The sequence below is a fragment of the Palaemon carinicauda genome, unplaced genomic scaffold (genome assembly GCF_036898095.1).
Source record: "Palaemon carinicauda isolate YSFRI2023 unplaced genomic scaffold, ASM3689809v2 scaffold172, whole genome shotgun sequence".
Classification (NCBI taxonomy): domain Eukaryota; kingdom Metazoa; phylum Arthropoda; class Malacostraca; order Decapoda; family Palaemonidae; genus Palaemon; species Palaemon carinicauda.
Window position 1 is genome coordinate 152,441 of NW_027169281.1, and position 25,060 is coordinate 177,500.

Here is a 25,060-nt window from a genome sequence, read left to right on the forward strand (position 1 = left end):
GGTGAAGGGGGAGGAAGGGGCCTCTTTTGTCTAACAGATTGTGCTTCCATTTCCTCACAGTCATTAGATCTATGAACTGTTATGACAGGTAATGGTACAATTTGGTATTAAGAATTCTCAATATCTGGCATTAAGAACTCGTCAAGATCTTTAATCGATCCGGTCACAGATGTAGGGGCTATGAGAGCCTCATTAGAAGAGGGTTTGTGAGCCCCACTGTAGGGGGCATAAGAAACTCCACCAGAGGGGGCAGAAGAAGCCCCACCAGAGGGGGCAGGAGAAGACCCACCAGAAGGGGCCGGAGGAGTCCAGGGGAGCCCCATCAAGGAGGGGGCCTAGAGGAGCCACAATAAGGGGCGCCCGAGGAGCCCGACTAGAGAAGTCCCCAGAACTCCTCACTGCATCTGTATAAGATTTTTTCACTAATAGCTTCTTTGCATGTCCGATACTGATGTGTTCATAGATTTCAGCAATGCCTCTTGTTCTTTCTTCAATACAGGGTTTTCTTTATCACGGGCCCGATGGTCACCCTTGCAGTTCACACACACTACAGGTGTTGAACACTCCCCATGCTCAGGTTGGGCACAAGATCCACAAATCTTATTTCTAGTGCAAATATAGGAAGAGGGCCCAAAACCAAAGCACTGAAGCACTCTCTGTCTATATGGACGAACTCTAACAATTTCACTGTCAAAAACAATGTCTGCAGGCAAATAGGAATTCACGAACTTTAAAATAATCATTGATGAATGGGGCGCTTTAAATACCTTCCAGATCACATCTGGACACATTTCCCAAATCTCGCTCTCATCCAGCTCATATATATCCTTATTAAAGGTAACCCCTTTTGCATAGCTGAAGATGTAGTGAGATTTTATTTGTTTTATTATTCCATGAGGATCAAGCCTAAACTGAGAAGCATTACTGCTTGTCCGTCTGTTTTGGTATTCACCAGAAAACTGTAACATCCAAAATGTGATATCTCTGGTCTGTTTACATTACCAATTTTTTGGTTTACTACCCTCTTCACCTTGAAGAGGTTCTCTCTCACTTTGTGTGGTAATAATTAACCACTTAGGTGGATTCGGTGATCTAGATATTTTAGCTATTTTATGATCTTCAGGTTCATTATGAGGTCTATATACATCTAGATACCTAGGTACCTCTTCTGCTCCTGAAAGCTTAACATTCATAGTAGCTGAATTAAATTCCTTGTATGCTCTATGGGCTTCTGTCACTTTATCAAAGATAATCCAGTTTTCAAAGAATTTATTATCATTGCCAAGTCTATTCCTGATTTCTTTTATTAATCCAAATTTTTAAAACTCCTTGTGAATATCATAAAAACTCCAATGCAAATATACTGGCTTAACTAACAGGATTACTGTTTTCATAAGTTCCTGATATGGTTCCATAGCAACAATGGAGCTCTTAGAATTATTTATAGCCAAAATCGGAGAGGAAGCGGATTGGTCGTCAACGGGTTCTGGTGGGGTCGCCATAGTGATGAGAAGACTCATTTAATCTGGATAGTCCCCCCACCCAACAAGAAGCCACACTTAGAGTACGGGGTCATCCCTCAAATTAGGGCCTCCCTGGGGGCAATATCCAGATATACACCCCGCCCTCAGCACTTGAGGCGTCATGACGGCCGTCAACGTCAGACCCAGCACTGAGAGGAAGGTTTGACATAAAACTTTCCCCTCGCTCGGGAACTCGAGTTCTTTTGAGATGGCATGCCGTCCATCCCACCAGCGCCAAATCGAAAGAGGCAGCCAAACCATAGTCAAACACAAGCCAGAGTCACTAACAAGTTCATGCCCAAGAGTTGGAGATGGGAGAAAAAATAAAAAAACAAAAGGAAGAGAGAAAGTGCTGACTAAATTTGTTGGATCAACAGCTTGACACCAAGGACCAGTGTGAAATCTATTCCCACCGAACATCGGAGCCCAGCTGTTGATCCCTAAGCTTCAACATCTGGAGTGCCCTCTTCCATAAATTCCAATACTTTTGTACCCTTGCGTCATCTATACTTTTATGACGTTTTATTATTCCTTGTTTTGTATTCTGCCAACCTGAGGTTTGCCAATGGCCATTTGTTTTTGTGTTATTTTCTACTTAAGGTCAGTATTGACGATAACTTTAGTTTTATGCTAACCCCAACACCTCGTACTTATAATACTGTTCTTGAAACATTTTACTTTAATTGTTCATTACTTCTCTCGTAGTCTAATTATTTTATTTTTTCCTTTCCTCTCTGGGTTATTTTCCCTGTTGGAACCCTTGGGCTTATAGTATCCTGCTTTTCCAACCAAGGTTGTAGCTTGGCAAGTAATAATAATAATAATGTGAATTAAATTTTATTAACGATGTATGTATTTTAATTGCAAAATTATCAGTTGTAGCTTAAAACTTTATTACAAAATGTTTCTATTAATAATGATGAAGAATTGATACAACCTTCAAGATTTCAGGAGTCATTTTCCATATTTTTAAAATATAGATTGTTTTCCTGTGGTAAAATATGCAAAGAGATAAACAGTCTTTAAAATAGCTAATCATTATAAATAACTTTATGCACCACTAACACGTTTCCTGTATATCGTATATCATTGGTTTTGCAGGCTACTGAACAGCATTTTCATCCTGATGACATTGCCAGGGAAACTTCTATTGTTGATGAGAAAACTGGAAAGGAAATTACTGCAAAATTAAAGCACACATATCTTAAAGACAATACTGTTCCCACCATGTTTCCAAATTATCCACAATATTTAAGCACAACTGGAATCCAAAGAGAGTCACCTGACTCTAAACGATGAAGGATAAGAGAAGCCACAATCAAACTTGCTATGGAAAATAGTATATCGGATACAAAGTGCCACAGCGTTTTACGTTTTTAGTTAAGTTGGCGCTACACGTTTTCTTTGTTGATGATAAGGATGAGGGGATAAGCGAGCGTTGGGATTGCCTGATGTTTGTTTTGTAATTTAATTATACACATATGTGCACTATTTTGAATTAAATATTTCTATTGAATGGAAAACTGTATACATTTTTGTTTACTTTTTTGTATGAAAAAGAAGTATTGAGTTGTTACTGAAAAATATTGTATTGTTATTGTTGGCATCTGCCCAAAAGGCCGCAATTTATGCCCGCCTTGGCGCCTTTGTTAGTTCAGTGTGGGCAGGGTCTAGAAAGCATATGGAATTTCTGCATGCTGTGGTTCTGCAGTATTTGTGATGTGCTGAGCTGCCCAGTGTACTCATCATAGTAATGAGTGACCGGTGTTGCTGTTAGCTGGGAGGCTGAACGCTTCTGGTGGTACAGCAAGTTTTACCAGTAGTTATCTGTGAATTTAGTATCAGAATCGGTGTCCGGAAAATTTAACTTTATTTTGTATGTTAAGTAAATCTTATCTGTGGAATTACTGTATTGTATTTTACATCATTTACATTATTTTGTATTTACATAATATTTACAGTATATATATTGTTTTACATGAATATTTACATTATTTTTTTTTTTTGCATATTTATTGCTGCTTTTGCTTGCAGTGTCAAACCTCGCCTCTTTGATGGAATACATGAACAAACCAGAGGAAGAGTGTTTGACTTCCCCCTTAGTAAAATGCTGATATTCAGAACGTAGCTGCACTGGTGGTGTAGTGTTCTACAGTTTGACAAATACTCCAGCCTGGGTCAAGTAACGCCAGCGTGGGACAAGTGGACTTCGTCAGCCTTGTGTCTGCAAGGATTGTCTGTTGTGGCCTCTATCCTGTTTCAAGAGCTTCAGCAAAGACCAGCCAGTCGGCGCTGCGTGTGCGCTTGCTTGAGGCGCAAGCAACGCTTAAGCAAGCCGAGGAAGCAAAACAGCTAGAAGAGGAATTGGCTTTGGAAATGCAAGCCAAAGCACTTGCAGATGAAGCTGAAATGCAAGCCAAAACACTTGCAGTTGAAATGCAAGCCAAAGCAATTGCGGCTAAACGTAAGAGCCAAGAAGAAATTAACGGCCTGAAGTTAGACTGTGATAAACTACAGGTAGAGTATGAAACACTGTGTGAAGTTGGAACTTCATATGCTGGTTCCGCTGCTAGTAATGCTTCACAACGGGAGAAGAGGGACTCATCAGCTCAGTTGGATGTCAAAGGGATTGAGTAGTGGAGAAGTGATGTAAATTCTCACTATGAGAGTGGGAGAATCAGCAGGGTTCATGAAGTAGATGTGAATCCTATGAACGTCCATAGTGTGATGTATGACCTGAAGGGCCTTGAACATCATTCAACTCCATTAGTCCCAGATGCGACGCCTTTTGTGCCAAGACGTGTTCCCTTAACTCAAGATGTGTCACAAGCAGATCTGCAACCTTCTGAAATAGTAAAGGCTCTTGATTGTACACCAGCTAGTCAGCAAGAACTAACACGACGAATGCAGCTGCCACAGATGAAGCTGGAACGTTTCAGTGGAGACTTATCCAAATTCTCCATGTTTAAGAATTCTTTCACGTGTACGAAGGCTAACTCATCTATACAACTGTTTAGATGGTACTCCCAAGAACCTGATTGAGAACTGTTTTCATCTACCCACTGACATTGGGTATGATTGTGCTTGGGAGATAGTGTCGTAAATACAAGAACGACAATGACCTGTCAGATGCTTATGTCAAGAAGCTATTTGATTGGAAGGAGATTGATGCAGGTGATATTGATGGCCTGGAAAATTATGCTGCATGTTTGAAGACAGTTAAGGCAGCACTTGGTAATAACTACCATCAAATAGAGCTTCAAGAAACAATGAAGATTGTTGAAAAGCTCCCATACCAACTGAGAGTGAGATGAGTAGCAAAATGCGAGGAACATAAGTTCAAGCTTCCAGCTCTAATAGAGTACATTGAAAAGCAGGTGTGTATTGCCAAGCATCTCTCCTATTACGAGTGCGACCGTCGTACCCCGAAGCCTACTGAGAAGCCATCCAAGCCTGTCAGGCCTAAGACCTTACCTGTACGCCAGACAGCTTCACCAGCTAGAGGGAAATGGTGTCCCTTCTGCACTAAGGAGAACCATGAACCTAAAGAGTGCTTCAAATTTGAGAGGTTGAAGCTTCCAGATCGCTGGGAGGTGATAAAGAAGGCAAGATACTGCTTCAGGTGTCTTAATGGTGAACATTCATATGCAAAATGTGAAGATGCATCCATCTGTGAAAAGTGTGGATCTCACAAGCACCATACCATGCTGCATAGTCCACCTAAGACTGCAAGCAATACAGGTGCAGCCCATGTGGGAGGCAAAATTGCTATTGGGGGTGGTGAGAAGGCAGTTGGTGCTACAGAAGGTGGCGCGACTGCTACAGCTGACAAGAGTGCTGTAGCCACAATGTGCAACCTATGCACTCAGTGAGTGCAAGCCAGTTACCTAAGGGAAGAACAATGCTCAAGATCTTACCTGTTCTTGTGAATGGCATCCATGCAACCTATGGATTCATCAACAGTGGAGCTGCCCCAACATTGGCAGCAAGAAGCCTGATAGGCCGATTGGGTCTCAAAGGAACACCATGCAACCAGATCATGGCAACTGAAGCAGGGACTTTCACTTGTAAGGAAGTTCTGTCCCTACACATTGGTAATATTAATACTGATGAAGGAGAACATGTGACCAACGTGTTCGTGGCTGACAAGATCAATGTGTCTATGGACCATGCCATGAGTCAAGAATGGCTGACCAAGTGGCCACATCTGAGTGACCTGGAAGTAGAAAGTCTACCTGAAGATCATCGTCAAGTAGAGCTGATCATTGGGCTAGACACGACATTGAAGAGAGTGATTTTAGACCAGCGACATGGGCTGAAGGACGAGCCATCTGCCTACCTGACCAAGCTAGGGTGGGTTTTTTTCGCCCCAACAGGAACCAGATCGACTTCAGGTCCTGTCCCTCTGTTCCATGTGTGCACTGTGGATGATACAACAGAACTTCTGCAATGCAATTTCAACCAAGACTTTTGGGAGAGAGACACTCTCAAAGATAGAAGATTCTTTTGAAGACAAGAGATTCCTGTCTTTGTTGGACGAAACTGTTGTCCAGACAGATGGCAAGTATGTTGCTTGCTTGCCCTTTAGTGACACTGAGCCTCTACCTAATAACCGTGTCATGGCAGAACGTAGGGCTCACTCCTTAAAGAAGAAATTTGAGGCAAATGAAACGTACAAGACTATATACATCGAATAGGTAGAGAAGTACCTTTTGAAAGGGTACACTGAGCTTGTCCCAATCGACAAGCTGAATCGCAGTGATGGCTGTGTGAACTACATGGCGTACCATGGGGTCAAACACCCTACCAAGGACAAGCTTAGGGTCGTCTTCGACCTTAAGGCTAACCATGCTGGGACCTCACTCAATGACCACCTCATGCAGGGACCAGATCTCACAAGTAGTCTTGCTGGAGTGCTGCTGCACTTCAGGGAAGGACAACATGCTGTTACTGCGGAAATACAAGAAATGTTCCATCAAGTCAAGGTGCCAGAAGACGACAGGGACTCTTTACGCTTCCTGTGGTGGCCAGGTGGAGACACCAATCAAGCTATTCAAGAGTTCAGGATGACTTCACATGTGTTTGGAGCACGATCATCTCCAAGTGTAATCAACTTCTACCTCCGACAGGCAGCACTGGACGTTGGTGACAAGTATGGTGAAGAAGCTTGCCATGCCATTCGTCACAACTTATACATCGACAACTCGTTGAAGTCAATGGACAGCGAGGAAGACTATCCAATTGACAAAAGACCTCATTGGACTCTGTGGTGATGGAGGATTCCGGCTGAACCAGTGGACATCAAGCAACAAGTACATTCTCACTGCCGTGCCTGAAGGGGAGAGAGATAAATCAGTGGCTACATTGGACCTCAGTAAGGACGAGCTGCCTACGGAGCGCGCTTTGGGTATCCACTGGGTGGGACATGAGCAGTGATGAGTTCACCTTCAAGATCAACTTGAAGGAGAAGCCTAGGACGCGCAGAGGAGTTCTCTCTGTAGTGGCTTCCTTGTACATTCCACTTGGTTTTGTTGCACCTTTCACCCTGAAAGGGAAGATGTTACTACAAGACCTGTGTCGTCGCAACTTACCTTGGGATGAAGAAATGAACAACGACGAAGCAAATCACTGGAGCAGATGGACTTCCCAGCTTCAGTGTCTTGGAGACTTCAAGATCAGAAGAAGCCTGGTGCCTCCAGACTTTGGGGAGGTATCATTGTAGCAACTTCACCATTTTGCGGATGCAAGCCAGACAGGATATGGTGTGGCCACGTATCTGCGCATAGTAAGCAAGAATAACCAAGTGAACAGTACACTGGTTATGGATCGAGCTCGTGTAGCTCCCCTCAAGAGACCAAGCATTCCACGAATGGAATTGACTGCAGCTGCTGTGGCAGCTCAACTTGATTGCAAGATCAGGTCAGAACTCGATTTGGAGTTGTGTGACTCAGTGTTCTGGACCGACAGCACGTCTGTCCTGAAGTACATCCGTAACCTGTCTGCAAGATACCACACGTTTGTGAACAACCGTGTGAACCTCATCCGCGACCTCAGTGACATCACCGCTTGGAGGTATGTGAACACCTCTGCGAACCCTGCAGACCTGGCCTTCAGGGTCTTGATGTGGACAAATTGCTGGAGTCGTCGCTGTGGCTGACAGGACCAAAGTTCCTGTGTCAAGAGCAGGACAGTTGTGGCAGCTCAACTTGATTGCAAGGACAGGTCAGAACTCGATTTGGAGTTGTGTGACTCAGTGTTCTGGACCGACAGCACGTCTGTCCTGAAGTACATCCGTAACCTGTCTGCAAGATACCACACGTTTGTGAACAACCGTGTGAACCTCATCCGCGACCTCAGTGACATCACCGCTTGGAGGTATGTGAACACCTCTGCGAACCCTGCAGACCTGGCCTTCAGGGCCTTGATGTGGACAAATTGCTGGAGTCGTCGCTGTGGCTGACAGGACCAAAGTTCCTGTGTCAAGAGCAGGACAGTTGGCCAGCTCTTCCTGACGATGTGAAGCGAGCAGAACTAGATGGAGACCCAGAAGTTAAGCAGTCTGCACCCATCTTCAGCACAGCATGGTGGTGCCGGAACCAATCTTAGTAGAGAAGATTGCTGCCAAGTTCTCTTCATGAACCAAGATAGTGCGAATCATCGCTCAACTGAGGCGATTAGGAACCAAGAGCGGATCAGAAGTGTTATCTGTAACCGGGATTAATAGTGCAACAACCATAATATTGAAGAAGATTCAAGTTCTAGAGTATGGGAGTGAGATCAAATCACTCTCCAAGAAGGATTCCAAGGTGAAGAAATCCAGCAAGATTTGCAAGTTGAGACCATTTCTACAAGAAGGCTTGCTGAAGGTTGGTGGAAGACTGTGAAGCCACCATCAGTGATAGCTGCAAGCACCCCATCATTCTTCCATCCAAGTCGCCAATTGTGAGGAAGATGGTGCGATGGACCCATGAAACAAACAGCCATTGTGGGCAGAACCATCTTATGGCTGAACTAAGAAAAAACTACTGGATCGTTCATGGAAATTCAGTAGTTAGATCAGTGATACATGACTGTGTCATCTGTAGAAGACTCAGTTGTTGGCCAGTGAATCAAGTGATGGCTGACTTACCCTCTGACCGGATCTGTCCGGGGGATCCTCCCTTCACCAATACAGGGGCAGACTGCTTCGGTCCCTTCTTTGTGAAGCAAGGGCGCTCTACAGTGAAGCGCTGAGGAGACATTTTTACCTGCCTGACAGTGCGAGCGATTCACCTGGAGGTTCTCAGCTCGATGGACCAAGACTCCTTTGTGAATGCAGTGAGAAGATTTATGGCCAGGCGAGGAGCTGTCAAGAGAATATGGTCAGACAACGGTACCAACCTCGTCGCAGCTGACCGAGAGCTGAAGGAAGCTCTTCAAGACTTCAAGGAAGAGGAAATTACCCAAACCCTAGCAGCTAAGGGCATCGAGTGGTGTTTCAACCGCCACATGCGTGACACTTCGGAGGAGTCTGGGAACGCCTTATACGCTCAGTGAGAAGAGCTCTCAGTGCAACCTGCCTGCAGCAGGTCACCACTGACGACACACTATCGACTCTGTTCTGCGAAGCCGAGTCTTTGCTGAATGGAAGACCTCTGACCAAGGTAAACGACGACCCAGACTGTCCACTGCCGTTGACGCCTAGTTTGCTGTTGACTCTGAAGTGCAGTGCTCCCAGTAACGAAGACTGACCAGAAGGACTTGTATGTTAGGCGCCGCTGGCGTCAAGCGCAATATCTTGCCGACCAGTTTTGGAAGAGATGGCTGAGGGAGTGCCTTCCATTGCTGCAAGAAAGACAGAAGTGGACCGTCCAACGGCCAGACATCCAAGTTGGCGACATTGTGCTAACTACCGACGAACATCTCCCCAGAGGCTCTTGGCCTTTGGGACGAGTCTTGGAAGTGACTCGAGACTCTGACAACCGAGTTAGACAAGCCAAGATTAAGACCGAGTGTGGGTTGTACTTACGCCCAGTGCCGAAAATGTGCCTTCTTCTTGAAACGGAATGTGATGACAGTGGAGTGCCATTGGAAAAAGAGTGAACACCGTGTGCTGCTCATATGGCGTGCTGTGTATGTGGCATATTTGCGGTGTATTTTGTATACTGCAAAATAGAGGGCAGTGTAGGATATGCCATAGCGTTCTACGTTTTTAGTTAAGTTGGCGCTACACATTTTCTTTGTTGATGATAAGGATGAGGGGATAAGCGAGCGTCGGGATTGCCTGATTTTTGTTTTGTAATTTAATTATACACATATGTGCACTATTTTGAATTAAATATTTCTATTGAATGGAAAACTGTATACATTTTTTGTTTACTTTTTTGTATGAAAAAGAAGTATCGAGTTGTTACTGAAAAATATTGTATTGTTATTGTTGGCATCTGCCCAAAAGGCCGCAATTTATGCCCGCCTTGGCGCCTTTGTTAGTTCAGTGTGGGCAGGGTCTGGAAAGCATATGGAATTTCTGCATGCTGTGGTTCTGCAGTATTTGTGATGTGCTGAGCTGCCCAGTGTACTCATCATAGTAATAAGTGACCGGTGTTGCTGTTAGCTGGGAGGCTGAACGCTTCTGGTGGTACAGCAAGTTTTACCAGTTGTTATCTGTGAATTTAGTATTAGAATCGGTGTCTGGAAAATGTAAGTTTATTTTTTTATGTTAAGTGAATCTTACCTGTGGAATTACTGTATTGTATTTTACATCATTTACATTATTTTGTATTTACATAATATTTACAGTATATATATTGTTTTACATGAATATTTACATTATTTTTTTGTATATTTATTGCTGCTTTTGTTTGCAGCGTCAAACCTCGCCTCTTTGATGGAATACATGAACAAACCAGAGGAAGAGTGTTTGACTTCACCCTTAGTAAAACGCTGATATTCAGAACGTAGCTGCACTGGTGGTGTAGTGTTCTACACAAAGGAGTACGTAAAGCAAGTTGGATTCAATGACTTGTAAGAACTTTTTAGGAAACTTAAACTAGATAAGTATTGGGGCATTATTCACGAAGGAAATTCTCTCTTGATTAGTCATATCTCACTTTCCCTTTCTTCTGATATCATGATGTCTATGCTGATAAATTTGGATAAATCTGTCCACGTGTATATAGGTAATGTTACCGTAAGGAAGTTGCGGGACTAGGTCATTCCTACTCGTGTGTGAGTTACAAATAGAATCGAAGGCGTATTACGAGATATGAGAAAGTACTGTATGACAGACAAGGTGGTTGTTTCCCATTTTATTCTATTCCCACAAGTGACTTATGTAATCAACACTTGTGTGAGGAAAGGGCACACTCAAATTTACCCTAGAAGTGGGAAGAAAAGAAGGTGAAGGATAAGATATAGGCTTAGTATTGTACCTCTTACAAACTACTCGATCCTTAAGTACATTAAGCACAGCTTGACTGGCTTTCAGTATCCAAACCCATGCATCCTAAGGAAGTTAAGAGTAGCCTGTGGGCCCGTTTGCATAGTTTTGCAATAAGCAAAATAAATCAATTTAGTTAAATGGTGGTGTTTAGACATGAGAATGGGCTTTACCACATGATACTTCAGATCGATGTTTTTGTCTATACGACCTCTAGATCTAGTATTCCCATGCTTATCCAAGAATAAATTTAGTTTATTAACTAGCTGAGGCATAGCAGTTATGGATCTAGGATCCTCCAAGTAACTTAATCCACAGGAAAAGCTTCTGCTTGTATTAAACCTACTAAATAATTAATAGCTGCCTCAGAGGGGTCACCATTCGATTTCTTAAATTTAAACAGGGCAGTAAAAGCATTTACTGTAACACCAAACAACTTACTATAGCTAGAAAATTTACATACATCAACCAGAGGTTCAGCCTTAGCAGGACCAAGCATTTTTGACACCAACTCACATTTAACCTTACAGGGAAAACATCCTAACTGGCCCTTAGGCCACTCCTGAGGGGGTGAAAATATCCAATGAGGACCTTGAGTCCACCAATTTAACTCATCCAAAAACACTCTAACTGGCCCTTAGGCCACTCCTGAGGGGGTGAAAATATCCAATGAGGACCTTGAGTCCACCAATTTAACTCATCCAAAAACACTGTAGCTGTACAAGGCTTAATCAAAAAGTCAACTTGATTATGAAGAGAAGGAAGGTAGGAAAAAGATACCTGACCATATTTACATTTTAGTTCATCAAGCAGCTGACTTAGGCTACTTCCTTAACCCTACCATTTATGAAAATATTATTTTCAGGAGGTTTTCTCCCGAGAATCCAGCTTAAAACTACTTGTTTGACTATAAATAATACAATGGAAATGAGTTCACAGCAAGAAATTTAACCTTTTCCAAAATATTGTCTTCAGACACTTCAGGGATAGTTGAGCAGCTAACAGCTCTAATGCAGGAAGAGTTCTCTCTTTTATAGGAGAGACTTTAACCTTAGAGAATAAAAGTGAGCAATTCTGCTCCTAAAAAACATAAATAATGCACCCATACTCTTCCTAAAGCCCTGTCCACATGATCGAGCATGCCCGACAGGCAAACGGTGATACCAGGCCACGATAGTGAAAATGAGGGTTGATGACTTCAGGAGCAGGAAAACTAAAGGCAGGGATCTGGCAACACTGTATGATGCTAGATCCCTGTCTGTGTTTTCCCGCTTCTGACGTCATTAACCCTCATTCTTACTAACTATTGTGGTCTGGTATCACTGTTTGCCCGTCGGGCATGCTCGATCGTGTGGACAGGGCTTTAGATGCATCAGCCAATATTTATAATTTGACTGGAAAGTCTACATTAAATGACTTCCTTTTAAAGGGGACACTACCTGCTTCTTCGAAACTTTTGCATAGTCTACGCCATTGAGCTAAGAGTTCACTATCTAAATCTTGATCCCAGTCAATTAATTTTTGGCAGATCTCTAGCGTTTCCCTTGCAACAACACTGGGCAAATATTCCAGTTGGGTCAAATAAAGAGGTTAAAGACGACCAAATCTGCCTTTTTGTTGAGGCATTCCTTATACAAATACCCAAACACATTAACCACTAGAGAAAGACAGTTTTCTTCCCATTTTATGCAAGAAAGAACTGACCTATCATCAGACATAAACCTTCAGAGATCATAACCTTATTTATGTAATCAATCGTATGACAAAGCTCATTAGCATTGTTGGTTGTAAATATCAAATTATCAACATAAGATTTATCTTTGAGTAAAGAGGATACCTCAATATAGGAGTTAACCATTGGATGGTGCTGAGCAATATAATTCAATATGAAAGGGGAATTCACAAAACCAAATATCATGGTATATACCTGTAGGGGACATATTTGTCGTTATTTTTTTTTTCTAAAATGGCAAAATCTGTTCCTGTCCTCATCAAGAGAGAGTCTAATTTGAAGGGAAGCCTTCATTGTGTCCGCAAGGATAACATAATCGTTGGTTCTAAAATAGATCAACAAAGATAACAGATTGTTCATCAAGTCAACGCCTTGAAAGGCAGCTTCATTAAGTGGAGCTTTTCCGGCCTTCAGAGAGCAATTAAACTCAGGCCTTATTTTTGTGGTGGATAACTCCTCCATCTTAATAACGGGTCAATGGAGAATAAGTATCTGACCCGGTACTCTCCTTTTGACTGGTTCTATGATACCTAATGCTCCTTGCTGGCCAAATACCTCTTCATATTTTCCAGAGATACCCTTACTTTCTAGCTTCTCAAACCCTTTTTTCGGCTACTGCTAGAGATACTTTTAAGTTAGAAGGAACTTTTTTAATCATATCTTCCTTCCAAGGTAGAGCAACATAATGATGCTTATCTTTAGAGGAAATGGACTCTTTAAATTTTTGTACTTGATAATTTTCATTCGCCAAATTATTCTCCTCACTAACTTGTATCCCTATCGACTCTAGACTAGAAATTATCTAAACCATACTCTACACTAGAGTCAGAGAAAATTTCTTACAGGAGATCAAATTGGTAACCAAGAGAATTGACTACAAAATTAACATCTAACCTCTCCTTTCCTAACTTCTTTGGGGGAATAAACTCTATTAGGCCTTCCTGGGGAGATTTAGGTTTAACCAATTTTTTCTCAACATTTGAGTTATGAAACGCCCAAGTTTCTACATATTCTTTGTTACCTTCATGACGATTAAATTTTAAAACTTTCTCTTCTGCACAAAACCTATGAGGATCATTTTCCACTGGTTTAGAACTAAAGGAAGAGTCAACCTTAAACAGATCTAAATTTCTCATAACTTTGTCTCTATAATCCTGCTCTTGCTGTAGTGGCATTAAATTCATACCATTTCCCACTGGAAATGGCCCTGCAGCTTTTATAATAGCATGTTAATTATTATCATCTATACTCTGAATGATACTTGTCAATTTAGGTACTTTAACAGTCAGACTGACCTCTTCCATAGCAAAAAATAAACACTATGTTCTGTGTCCATTGGGAAAGGTCAGATCTGCAACATAATTGAAACCCTCTTTTGCAGCTATAGGCATACCGAAGGAAGATACTAATCGGGACACAGGTGGACTAAAGCATTCACCTACTCTACTTTCTACAAACTCCTTATTAATTATACCAAATTGTGAACCCGTATCTAGCAAGAAGTAACACCTGGCAAAGATATAATTGGAACTAAAATCTCTGAGCCATTCGCCATATTTAATACTTTATTTTCAGAACGACTTGAGTTTTTGTTAAGGTAACACATGGCTGCATGGTGCTCAGCCTTGTTACAAAGAAAACATTTGTAAGACAGTGCTGCTTTTAAGCCTGGACACTCATTAGATTTATAATTGGCATTCAAACATCTAAATCACAATCCTAAAGCAGAAACCTTAGCTTTCCTAGCTTCTAAACTACTATAACTAGAACATTTAGATGACGAATGTCCAGCAGTTTGGCAAAATTTACATTTGTAATTTGGATCCTCTTAGGCCCCGTCCACACGAGCGATCTTTGCTCGGTAAACTTTGCCTCTTTGCGAGCTAAGCCTGTCGAACGCATTTAAGCTCTTGTCCAAACGACGGTGGTTGGGTAGTGAAAGACTGGCAGTGAGTGACTGACACAGGATCAAGTTGTGTGGGGCAGCATGGATCGCAGGACACGCAAAAAGAAAATCGCTCTGTCTATTGTTATAGCAATGTGTGCAAAGATCAAAGCAGAAAAGGATTTGGTGTAAAGAGTGGTTACGAAGAAGAGAAGACATTGGAAGTCACATGACAATATTGCGGGAACTGAAACATGGTCATGAGGCAGATTTCATCAACTATATGAGAATGGACCCTAACACTTTTTATAAAATCTTATCGAAAGTGGAACCATATATAATGAAAGAAGATACCAACATGAGGCAAAGTATTTCAACTGAAGCTCGACTGCATGCAACATTACTCTTTCTGTCAACAGGATGCAGCTACAGATCACTACAATACAGCACAAGGATTTCCAAGCTGAGTTTGAGTGCAATCATTCCAGAAACCTGCAAACAAATCTATGAAGTCCTGAGGGAAGACTACCTTAAGGTGAGACTTACCCATACGTTAAACATCAAATTCACACCAGTCGTATATCTGATAACAGTGCCGGATCTAGAAATCTCTCGTAGAGGTTGGGGTGTACTTTTGATTATCATTTATATATGTAACGTGCACACATACAGTACACATATAACAATAATTATAACAATAATTATATGTATGCACACACTCACACATAATGTACATCATATGCACATATATATCATATGTACTGAGAGAGAGAGAGAGAGAGAGAGAGAGAGAGAGAGAGAGAGAGAGAGAGAGAGAGAGAGAGATGTGAATGAATTATAATTGTTACATTGATTACAACAGATATATCTTACAAAAAAATTAACCGGTGAAGTTGCTTTTACAAATGCAAGTATTAAAAAGCAGCAGTATTAGTAGAAAAAGTGGTAAAACCAGTAGTAGTAGTAGTAGTAGTAGTAGTAGTAGTAGTAGTAGTAGTTGAAGAAAACATTAACCAAGGAAATTTTGCTCCTAACTAATGATTTATTGAAACAAAACAATGTTCTAGTATTCATTTCCAAGTGGGGGGGGGGGCGGGTTGCACATTACCAAGTGGCCTCCTTAAATCATTCACTGTCTGATAAGTTATCTTAGCTCAGATCGATGTCATAAAAATCATAGGTAATGGCGCGGAGTGTGTGCGTTTTGCTTATTGCGAAAGGATCAATTTATTTTTGCCATTAACTTGTTACACGATTACGTCATCAGGAGACACTATGTATTTAGCCTGCGTAATCAGTATATAGTAATGGTGCATGTATGCATAATGCAGAACTGCATCATTAAATGCATTAAAATACTCCCCTTGATTTATTTATGAACGGATTATGCATATACTGAAACAAATCGAGTTTAAAAGAAAATAACTTTCACTTAAGGAGTAACTTAATAACTAATCGTAGATGGACCCAGAGAAGGATAATGAACGGGATATCATAATTTTTCAAACAAACTATATTTACGAACGTAACCAATTTTATTGTCTTTATACATGTCAACATGTACAATATGCACAATGCTAAATATGAATAAGTAAATAGTCAAAATAATTCAAACATATTATCTTTAGACATGTTTCGTTCATGCAATTACATTTACCACTTGTGAATTGGGATATGGCCTATCTATGAACACATTTGTATCTAACAACTCACCCTACAATCTTAGTTGACGCAGAAATCTTGCCTAATTTACCTAAAAACAGGATGTCATTACTAAGTTTTTGTGCATAAATTCTGTTCTCCCCAGACATTTGTCTGAGGTCATTAGCAATTACAACACCTAAAGCAATACACTCATCATTATTAATCATATCCTCGGATGATGTTAGTGTTTTCAGCTGATGGAGAGCTTCCTGTAATACATCATCAGGGGCACAAGGCGTTTTGGTTGCTCGCTTTCTGATCGTTGAAGAAGGGGCAGTTGCAAGTTTTCCTCTCGTTACCGATATAGTTGTGGCCTTGCGTTCCTGGCTATTCACATTAGCGGATGGAGTTGAGGAAATAGTGTCGGTCATACCAGAGACTGTTGGAATGTCTGATGGCGAAGCAACTGGTGATCTTGGAGTAACAGATGGTTCGTCAATTTCCAACAGAAGTGGATCATTGAATATCTGAAATACACGTGCATTGATTAGTTTTATTTGGTTGAATTTTTCGTGTGTGTGTACATATTCTTAAAAGGCTTGATACTATTGGTAACCAAGAAGCACACTTGACATTGTGTATATATTGGCAACCTCCACATTTAATTGTTCAGTGTGGTTCGGTCTGATAAAATAACACCAGTTTCCAAAGGGATATAATTTACCAGGCCATTTGAAAATTATATTAGAGTAATAACGAAATGCGTGGTGGGATTCATTACAATTAACCAATATTCAAATACTGAGTTATAGTATTACAAATAAGGAAAGACTTATTGATGATAGTTACAATAACACCCACCACAGTATTTCATGAGGAGAGAGAGAGAGAGAGAGAGAGAGAGAGAGAGAGAGAGAGAGAGAGAGAGAGAGAGAGAGAGAGAGAGAGAGAGAGAATACTTAATGGAGCATCCAAATATAACGTCATATTGCTTAAGTGTATTTATGCGCTGTTTTTGTATTTGCAGACGCCTTCAACACCAGAGGAATGGAAAAATGTGAGCAACGATTTTTGGAGAATGTGGAATTTCCCAAACTGCCTTGGAGCCATTGACGGCAAACATATTGTAATACGGCAGCCGCCTGGTAGTGGGTCCTATTTCTATAACTACAAAGGCACTTACAGTATCATTCTTATGGCTATATGTGATGCTAATTCAAATTTCATCTATGTAGATGTTGGTGTAAATGGACGGGTGTCTGACGGAGGTGTGTGGGCGAACACCAGTATCAGTCAGAGTATTGTCAATCACACTGCCGGATTGCCAGAGGATACCAAGCTACCTGGGAGCGATAAAACCTTGCCATTTGTCTTTTTAGTAGACGATGCTTTTCCTTTGCAACGTCATATAATGAAGCCATATCCATACCAGAAACAAACTACAAGCGAAAGGATATTTTCATATCGACTCTCCAGAGAACGACGTACCGTGGAAAATGGATTTGGAATGCTTGCAAATAGATTCCGAGTGTTCCTTGCACCAATCACTTTACCCCCGGAAAAAGTTGACATAATGGTACTTGCATGTACTGCTCTCCACAACTTTTTACGGAAAGATGAAATAAACCAGTATTCACAGCCCGAGGGGTGCTTGGAAACCGAGTGTCTCTCTGATGGGATCGTTGCACCAGGGGAGTGGCGACAAACGAGTGCAGATTTGTTAGGACTTCAGGTGGTGGGGCGTAATGCCAGCATTGAGGGAAAGGTGGTGCGAGAAAAGTATATGGAGTATTTTCAGGGTGAAGGAGCAGTGTCTTGGCAAAACAAATTTCTTAATGACAGCGGAAATGTTTCTTATAATGTTTGAAATATAAGTGGGGTAGTAAATATATGGGTATTGACTATGCAACAATTCATTGCATAAATGTATAATGGGAATAAACAGGGTTGACAAAAACATTGTTGTTTCTTTAATAAAAAAAACCATGTATTTGATTTTTCTGGTTTTAAACGGTTTTTATGGGTATTTTTCAACTTTCAATGTTTGTGTTGTCCCAGGAAGCTAGTTTTTTTATTAACTCTTTGTCTTTCCCGGAACCATATTGCTTTGAAAGCATTTGAAGATAAGTATAGTACAGGTTTGGATAGCAGATTAATAAGGTAACATGCTCATGAGCATCTAAATAATGATATGGCAAACTAGCAACTGTTAAAACACTTCCAAGCTCAAGCTACCAGCCTGCCTGGTAACTTGGCATTTAAAAGCAATAACTAAATAAATAAATCAAAGAGCGAGAAAGAGATACTATACATACCTCATGGTCTGATAATTCCGCAAATGATGTCTACTTACTACTGTCGAGGTTTGACAGTGATGAACGTACTGTATCACCGGAATTTAAAAATGATAAGGCGTTGAAGCACCATAATTTTGGTGTGTACTGCTCTTCGCTTCCAGCTCCTGATTTTTTTCCATACTTACTTTCCGCATTTCCTTCCGATGTTGATTTCGAAGCAGAGCTAGTTTATGCTTAACCTCTACTTCATTCATGTTTGCAACATATTGCTTTAGATGTGCAGTGATTTCTTTAATTGCTGCAGTTCGTGCCTCACTGTCTTTGTACACTTCCTTTCGTACATCCCACAGACATGGGTGTTGTCGATACAACTCTATTAGGTTCAGAGTTAATTGTCGAGACCAGTGTTCCTTGGACATGTCTGCTGGTTGAAGGTGGAAGGCGAGAACTGACAGATCGTGGGCCGTGGCCGTCTAGGGTACTGCAGGTGTGACAGGAACTCCACTGTCCCGTGACGTAATTTTTCTGCTATTCTATACTGTTTACGTGAAGTGAATATAGTTGTTTGTAAAAGGATAAGGGCAAGGTGTAATTTATATACTTAAATTATATTGAGGCACAGACATATTTGTGTATGAAGACGTTTGAGAAAGTCAACAAGTAGATAAAGCACGTAGCAACAAATAACCCTGAAACATTCATCGTCAACGAAATTATAACAATATCAGGAAAAAACGTAAACAAAATAGTAAGCAGCACAGATATTTTAAGGAAATGAGTTCAATAAATAATATAAAACTAAGAAAGATAATTTATTATTAAGATATATGTAATAATACAGTACACTGCATAAGTTGCAATTTAGAGCTTTTATTTAATTTCTTTGTTTATAAGATTTACCTTAATTAGGAGTATTGGTAATTTATAAGCAGTGCATATATATATATATATATATATATATATATATATATATATATATATATATATATATATATATATATATATATATGAGTGAGTGTATGTATGTATGTCTGCATATATATATATATATATATATATATATATATATATATATATATATATATATATATATGAGTGAGTGTATGTATGTATGTCTGCATATATATATATATATATATATATATATATATATATATATATATATATATATATATATATATATATATATGAGTGAGTGTATGTATGTATGTCTGCATATATATATATATATATATATATATATATATATATATATATATATATATATATATATATATATATATATATATATATATGATATATATTATATATATAATATATATTATATATATAATATATATTATATATATATAATATATATATATAATATATATTATATATATATATATATATATATATATATATATATATATATATATATATATATATATATATAATATACATATTATATATATATAATATATATATATATATATATATATATATATATATATATAATATACATATTATATATATATAAAATATATATATATATATATATATATATATATATATATATATATATATATATATATATATGCAAATGCAGATGTATATATTCGAAAGTGACGGCATGTCATTAGTGTGACAGTTTTATCCCTTTATTGGAAGACTAATTTCCGTCAGGGAAAACCCTTGCCAGGCAAAGCCTTGATACTTCGCTAAACACCAGGGAAGCCCTGTGCGAAGCTTTGCTCGCGGTTTCTCCATTTCTGACGTCACACCGAGCAAAGCTTACCAAGCAGTGCTCGCTCGTGTGGACGGGGCCTACTAGTGTCATTAGGTTTAGATTTAAAAGGATTATTCAAAGTATCATTCTGAGTTTTGGGTTTATCCCCTTTGTCCTTGAAACCTATCTTCAACCTCATTATAATGCTCTTATATTTATCAATTAACTGATAGAAATTAGGGTAATTAGTGTTTAATTCCCTTGATACTTCAATAAGGAAATTGCAAGGTAATTTATTATCAACCACCTTACTAAGTAGAATAAGTCCGTCAGAATTATTTGCAGTAAAGTCTATTCCCACACCCTTTAAATTCTGAACCTTGTTGCTAATTAACGTAACAAGAGAGACTAATTCATTTAACTGGGTGATATCAGGTGCGCAAAGTATAGAATTCAACGTCTTATCTATATTTGAGTCATTATCCAAAAGAATGGCTGCAGAGTAATAGTATAGAGAAGTATGAAAAATATAGAGAGAAAAAGGTGGAAGTAAAGCGCAAGGTACGTGAGGCAAAGAGGGCAGCTGACCTGAGGTGGGGTCAGGGATTGGGTCAGTCATATGAAGAGAATAAGAAGAAGTTTTGGAAAGAAGTGAAGAGAGTAAGGAAGGCTGGCGCAAGAATTGAAGAGACAGTGAAAGATGGAAATGGAAGGTTGTTAAAAGGAGAGGAGGCAAGGAAAAGGTGGGCGGAATATTTTGAAAGTTTGCTGAATGTTGAGGATAATAGGGAGGCAAATATAACTGCTGTTCCAGGTGTTGAGGTGCCAGTGATGGGAGATGAGAATGAGAGAGAGATAACAATAGAGGAAGTGAGGAGAGCACTAGATGAAACGAGAGTAGGAAAAGCATCTGGTATGGACGGTGTGAAAGCTGAGATGTTGAAGGAAGGGGGTGTGACTGTACTTGAATGGTTGGTGAGATTGTTTAATATGTGTTTTGTGTTGTCAATGGTACCAGTAGATTGGGTTTGTGCATGTATTGTACCACTATATAAGGGTAAGGGAGATGTGCATGAGTGTTGTAATTCAAGAGGTATTAGTTTGTTGAGTGTAGTTGGAAAAGTGTATGGTAGAGTACTGATTAATAGGATTAAGGATAAAACAGAGAATGCAATCTTGGAAGTACAGGGTGGTTTTAGAAGAGGTAGGGGTTGTATGAATCAGATTTTTACAGTTAGGCAGATATGCGAGAAATATTTAGCAAAAGGTAAGGAGGTGTATGTTGCGTTTATGGATCTGGAGAAAGCATATGATAGAGTTGATAGGGAAGCAATGTGGGATGTGATGAGGTTATATGGAGTTGGTGGAAGGTTGTTGCAAGCAGTGAAAAGTTTATACAAAGGTAGTAAAGCATGTGTTAGAATAGGAAATGAAGTGAGTGATTGGTTTCCGGTGAGAGTGGGGCTGAGACAGGGATGTGTGATGTCGCCGTGGTTGTTTAACTTGTATGTTGATGGAGTGGTGAGAGAGGTGAATGCTCGAGTGCTTGGACGAGGATTAAAACTGGTAGGCGAGAATGACCATGAATGGGAGGTAAATCAGTTGCTGTTTGCGGATGATACTGTACTGGTAGCAGACACAGAAGAGAAGCTTGACCGACTAGTGACAGAATTTGGAAGGGTGTGTGAGAGAAGGAAGTTGAGAGTTAATGTGGGTAAGAGTAAGGTTATGAGATGTACGAGAAGGGAAGGTGGTGCAAGGTTGAATGTCATGTTGAATGGAGAGTTACTTGAGGAGGTGGATCAGTTTAATTACTTGGGGTCTGTTGTTGCAGCAAATGGTGGAGTGGAAGCAGATGTACGTCAGAGAGTGAATGAAGGTTGCAAAGTTTTGGGGGCAGTTAAGGGAGTAGTAAAAAATAGAGGGTTGGGCATGAATGTAAAGAGAGTTCTATATGAGAAAGTGATTGTACCAACTGTGATGTATGGATCGGAGTCGTGGGGAATGAAAGTGATGGAGAGACAGAAATTGAATGTGTTTGAGATGAAGTGTCTGAGAAGTATGGCTGGTGTATCTCGAGTAGATAGGGTTAGGAACGAAGTGGTGAGAGAGAGAACGGGTGTAAGAAATGAGTTAGCGGCTAGAGTGGATATGAATGTGTTGAGGTGGTTTGGCCATGTTGAGAGAATGGAAAATGGTTGTCTGCTAAAGAAGGTGATGAATGCAAGAGTTGAGGGGAGAAGTACAAGAGGAAGGCCGAGGTTTGGGTGGATGGATGGTGTGAAGAAAGCTCTGGGTGATAGGAGGATAGATGTGAGAGAGGCAAGAGAGCGTGCTAGAAATAGGAATGAATGGCGAGCGATTGTGACGCAGTTCCAGTAGGCCCTGCTGCTTCCTCCGGGGCCTTAGATGACCGCGGAGGTAGCAGCAGTAGGGGAGTCAGCATTATGAAGCTTCATCTGTGGTGGAAATGTGGGAGGTTGGGCTGTGGCACCCTAGCAGTACCAGCTGAACTCGGTTGAGTCCCTGATTAGGCTGAAGGAACATAGAGAGTAGAGGTCCCCTTTTTGTTTTGTTTCATTGTTGGTGTCGGCTACCCCCCAAAATTGGGGGAAGTGCCTTGGTATATAGATAGATAGATTATCCAAAAGCTAGTATCCAACTAATCTAAAGCTCTCTGATAACTATCATCCCTCAACAGACAAGTAACCTTTTAAAAAGATAAGCTTTTGTGCTCCAGTAAGATTAGGCATGCCAGCAAAACCATTACAAAAACTTTTTGAAATTGTAATAAGCAAAAGCGGTTTCAAGATTTTTTGTAAAAGTTTTGGAGCTAAATTGGGGACAAAGGTAATTTAACAATTTTGCCTACGGGATTCGAATTTTGGACCCAAGTCCTTTTAGCATCCAATTCATCCCTTTTTTTCTTCAAAGGCAGACAATCTCAGGCTCATATCTAAATGATAAGTCCTAGCAGAAGACAATTCATCATCAATTTCCGAATTGATAATTTCTATCTCGTTCAATTTCTCAGATAAACCAGAGGTAAATATTTATCATACTGGTTTGTTCCAGATTAAAGGAACTTTAAATTTATTAAGCCAATTCTAAATATAACCAGCAAACCTGATTTAAGAACCTAACCAACAAATAACAGAGTTGAAAGCCCACAACCTAAAGGGAACCTTTAAATAAGGCCAGACATTATAAGTATCTATTGACAAACTTACCAAGTAACATTGGATATATATATTTATAGGGTAATCAGGCAAATGCCCTTACAGCAGACATTAGCCTCGGTATAATTATTAGGCTTCAACTCAACCAAAATTTACAAAATTAATCACCGAATGTCTACAAAAATATAAGCACTAACGTTTAAAATCATACAAGGACTAACAAACACTGTCCCACCCAAACAAAAGTAAACAATCTACCTAAATAATCCAGTTCGCCAGATCAAAACTAACACGAAAACAGTAAGATTATAAATTAAATTACAAATTGAACTGATATTAAAGACGAGATAAACAATTAGGACCAAACAAATATAGGCCTACCGACAATAATATGAACTTATCGAGTTTAAGCTTCCGCATGATAAACAAAACAACGAACAATCTCGACGACAATGACCCAGCCCTATAATCATAACGAGCCAAAAATAATAAAGGCACAAATTCATCGAAGCCTTAACGACCTTCAAGCAAATTGACAAGACAGGTCACGCATAAGCAATCGAACACGTTAGTCTTAAATTATCGAAAATATTGCAATTATATAATAATGCCGCGCATTCCAATGGTGTACTGTACACTTATTATTCAAGGCAATGCCACTGCCTTACCTGTATAAAACCTTTGGCTAGAACCTTTTTAATTTAAGGTTCGAGAATTTTAGTTCCTTTCTTCATTCTCACTTTGTATTTCTTCTTCGGTCACCAATTGTTGACTCGTTACTGCGACGGATTCCAGACGTCATCTCGGACCAGTTAGGCAAATAAAAGTAAAGGTAAAGGTGCCTGGTTTCAGTTCCAGTTTCATCAAAATAGATACTCACCAGAACGTCAGCCGGGTAAGCCTAAGCCGCCACTGTGGTGCCCAACCGCAGCAGTGACCTCCCAGTATACAGTTTAAATTCATGGTCCCGGTGTAAAGGTTTCAAGTTACCCCCAGTTTCAAATTACCCCCCGGTAACTTGAAACCAGTTTCAGATTACCGGGGGGGGGGGGGTAGTTTGAAACCGGTTTCAAGTTACCCACTGTTTTCAAGTTACCCCCTCATCAGAATGATAAATAATTCATGTGACATCGCAAATATGTATCATACATTTATTGCTGGCTTCGCAGCAGTAGGAAAAGTAGTTTAATTTTGTATTTAAGACCAAAAATATTGTATTAGTGAATTATATGACACGTTGAAAGTCACAGACTGTAATTTAAGGTTTTGTGATAAAGGCGAGGTAAAATTTTATTTTATTTCAGTGTTCGTGTGATTGTCGATATTTTCGTATTTAAGACCTAACGTGTCATATAATTAACTAATCCACGATATTTGAAGTTACAGACTGTCATTTAAGGTTTAGTGATAACGGTGAGGTAAAACTTCATTTTATATCAGTGTGCACGTGATTGTCGAGATTTTTTTTTCTCCTTTTTTTTTTTTTTTATCTCCAGTAGGTTCCATTCATGTGCTTTAGGTGCATGAGCTTCGGGCGGCAATATGCCTGGAGTAATTGACACAAAAAACATTCAGAATAAATGGTGTTGATTATTTTATTATTTATACAAATGCATATATATATAAATGCATATATATATATATATATATATATATATATATATATATATATAT

At 39.8% G+C, this 25,060-nt stretch overlaps 1 protein-coding gene and 1 pseudogene across 1 annotated transcript; one reads left to right on the plus strand and one right to left on the minus strand.

Moving 5' to 3' along the window:
- The window catches only part of LOC137635776 (uncharacterized), a 127,678-nt pseudogene that overhangs the window by 88,240 nt on the left and 14,378 nt on the right, over window positions 1-25,060 (minus strand).
- On the plus strand, window positions 8,450-18,154 carry LOC137635774 (putative nuclease HARBI1). The gene is made up of 4 exons (XM_068368224.1): window positions 8,450-10,202; window positions 10,370-10,496; window positions 14,055-15,093; window positions 17,230-18,154. Exons 3-4 carry the CDS (start codon window positions 14,788-14,790, stop codon window positions 18,067-18,069), a joined length of 1,146 nt encoding a protein of 381 aa, XP_068224325.1. The 5' UTR covers window positions 8,450-10,202; window positions 10,370-10,496; window positions 14,055-14,787; the 3' UTR covers window positions 18,070-18,154.

Bases quoted from the DNA above. Each gene is read 5' to 3' on its own strand.
- LOC137635774 (XM_068368224.1), top strand. From the start codon at position 14,788: ATGACAATATTGCGGGAACTGAAACATGGTCATGAGGCAGATTTCATC. The intron at 15,094-17,229 runs GTGAGACTTACC...TTGTATTTGCAG, and splicing joins TGAGGGAAGACTACCTTAAG to ACGCCTTCAACACCAGAGGA.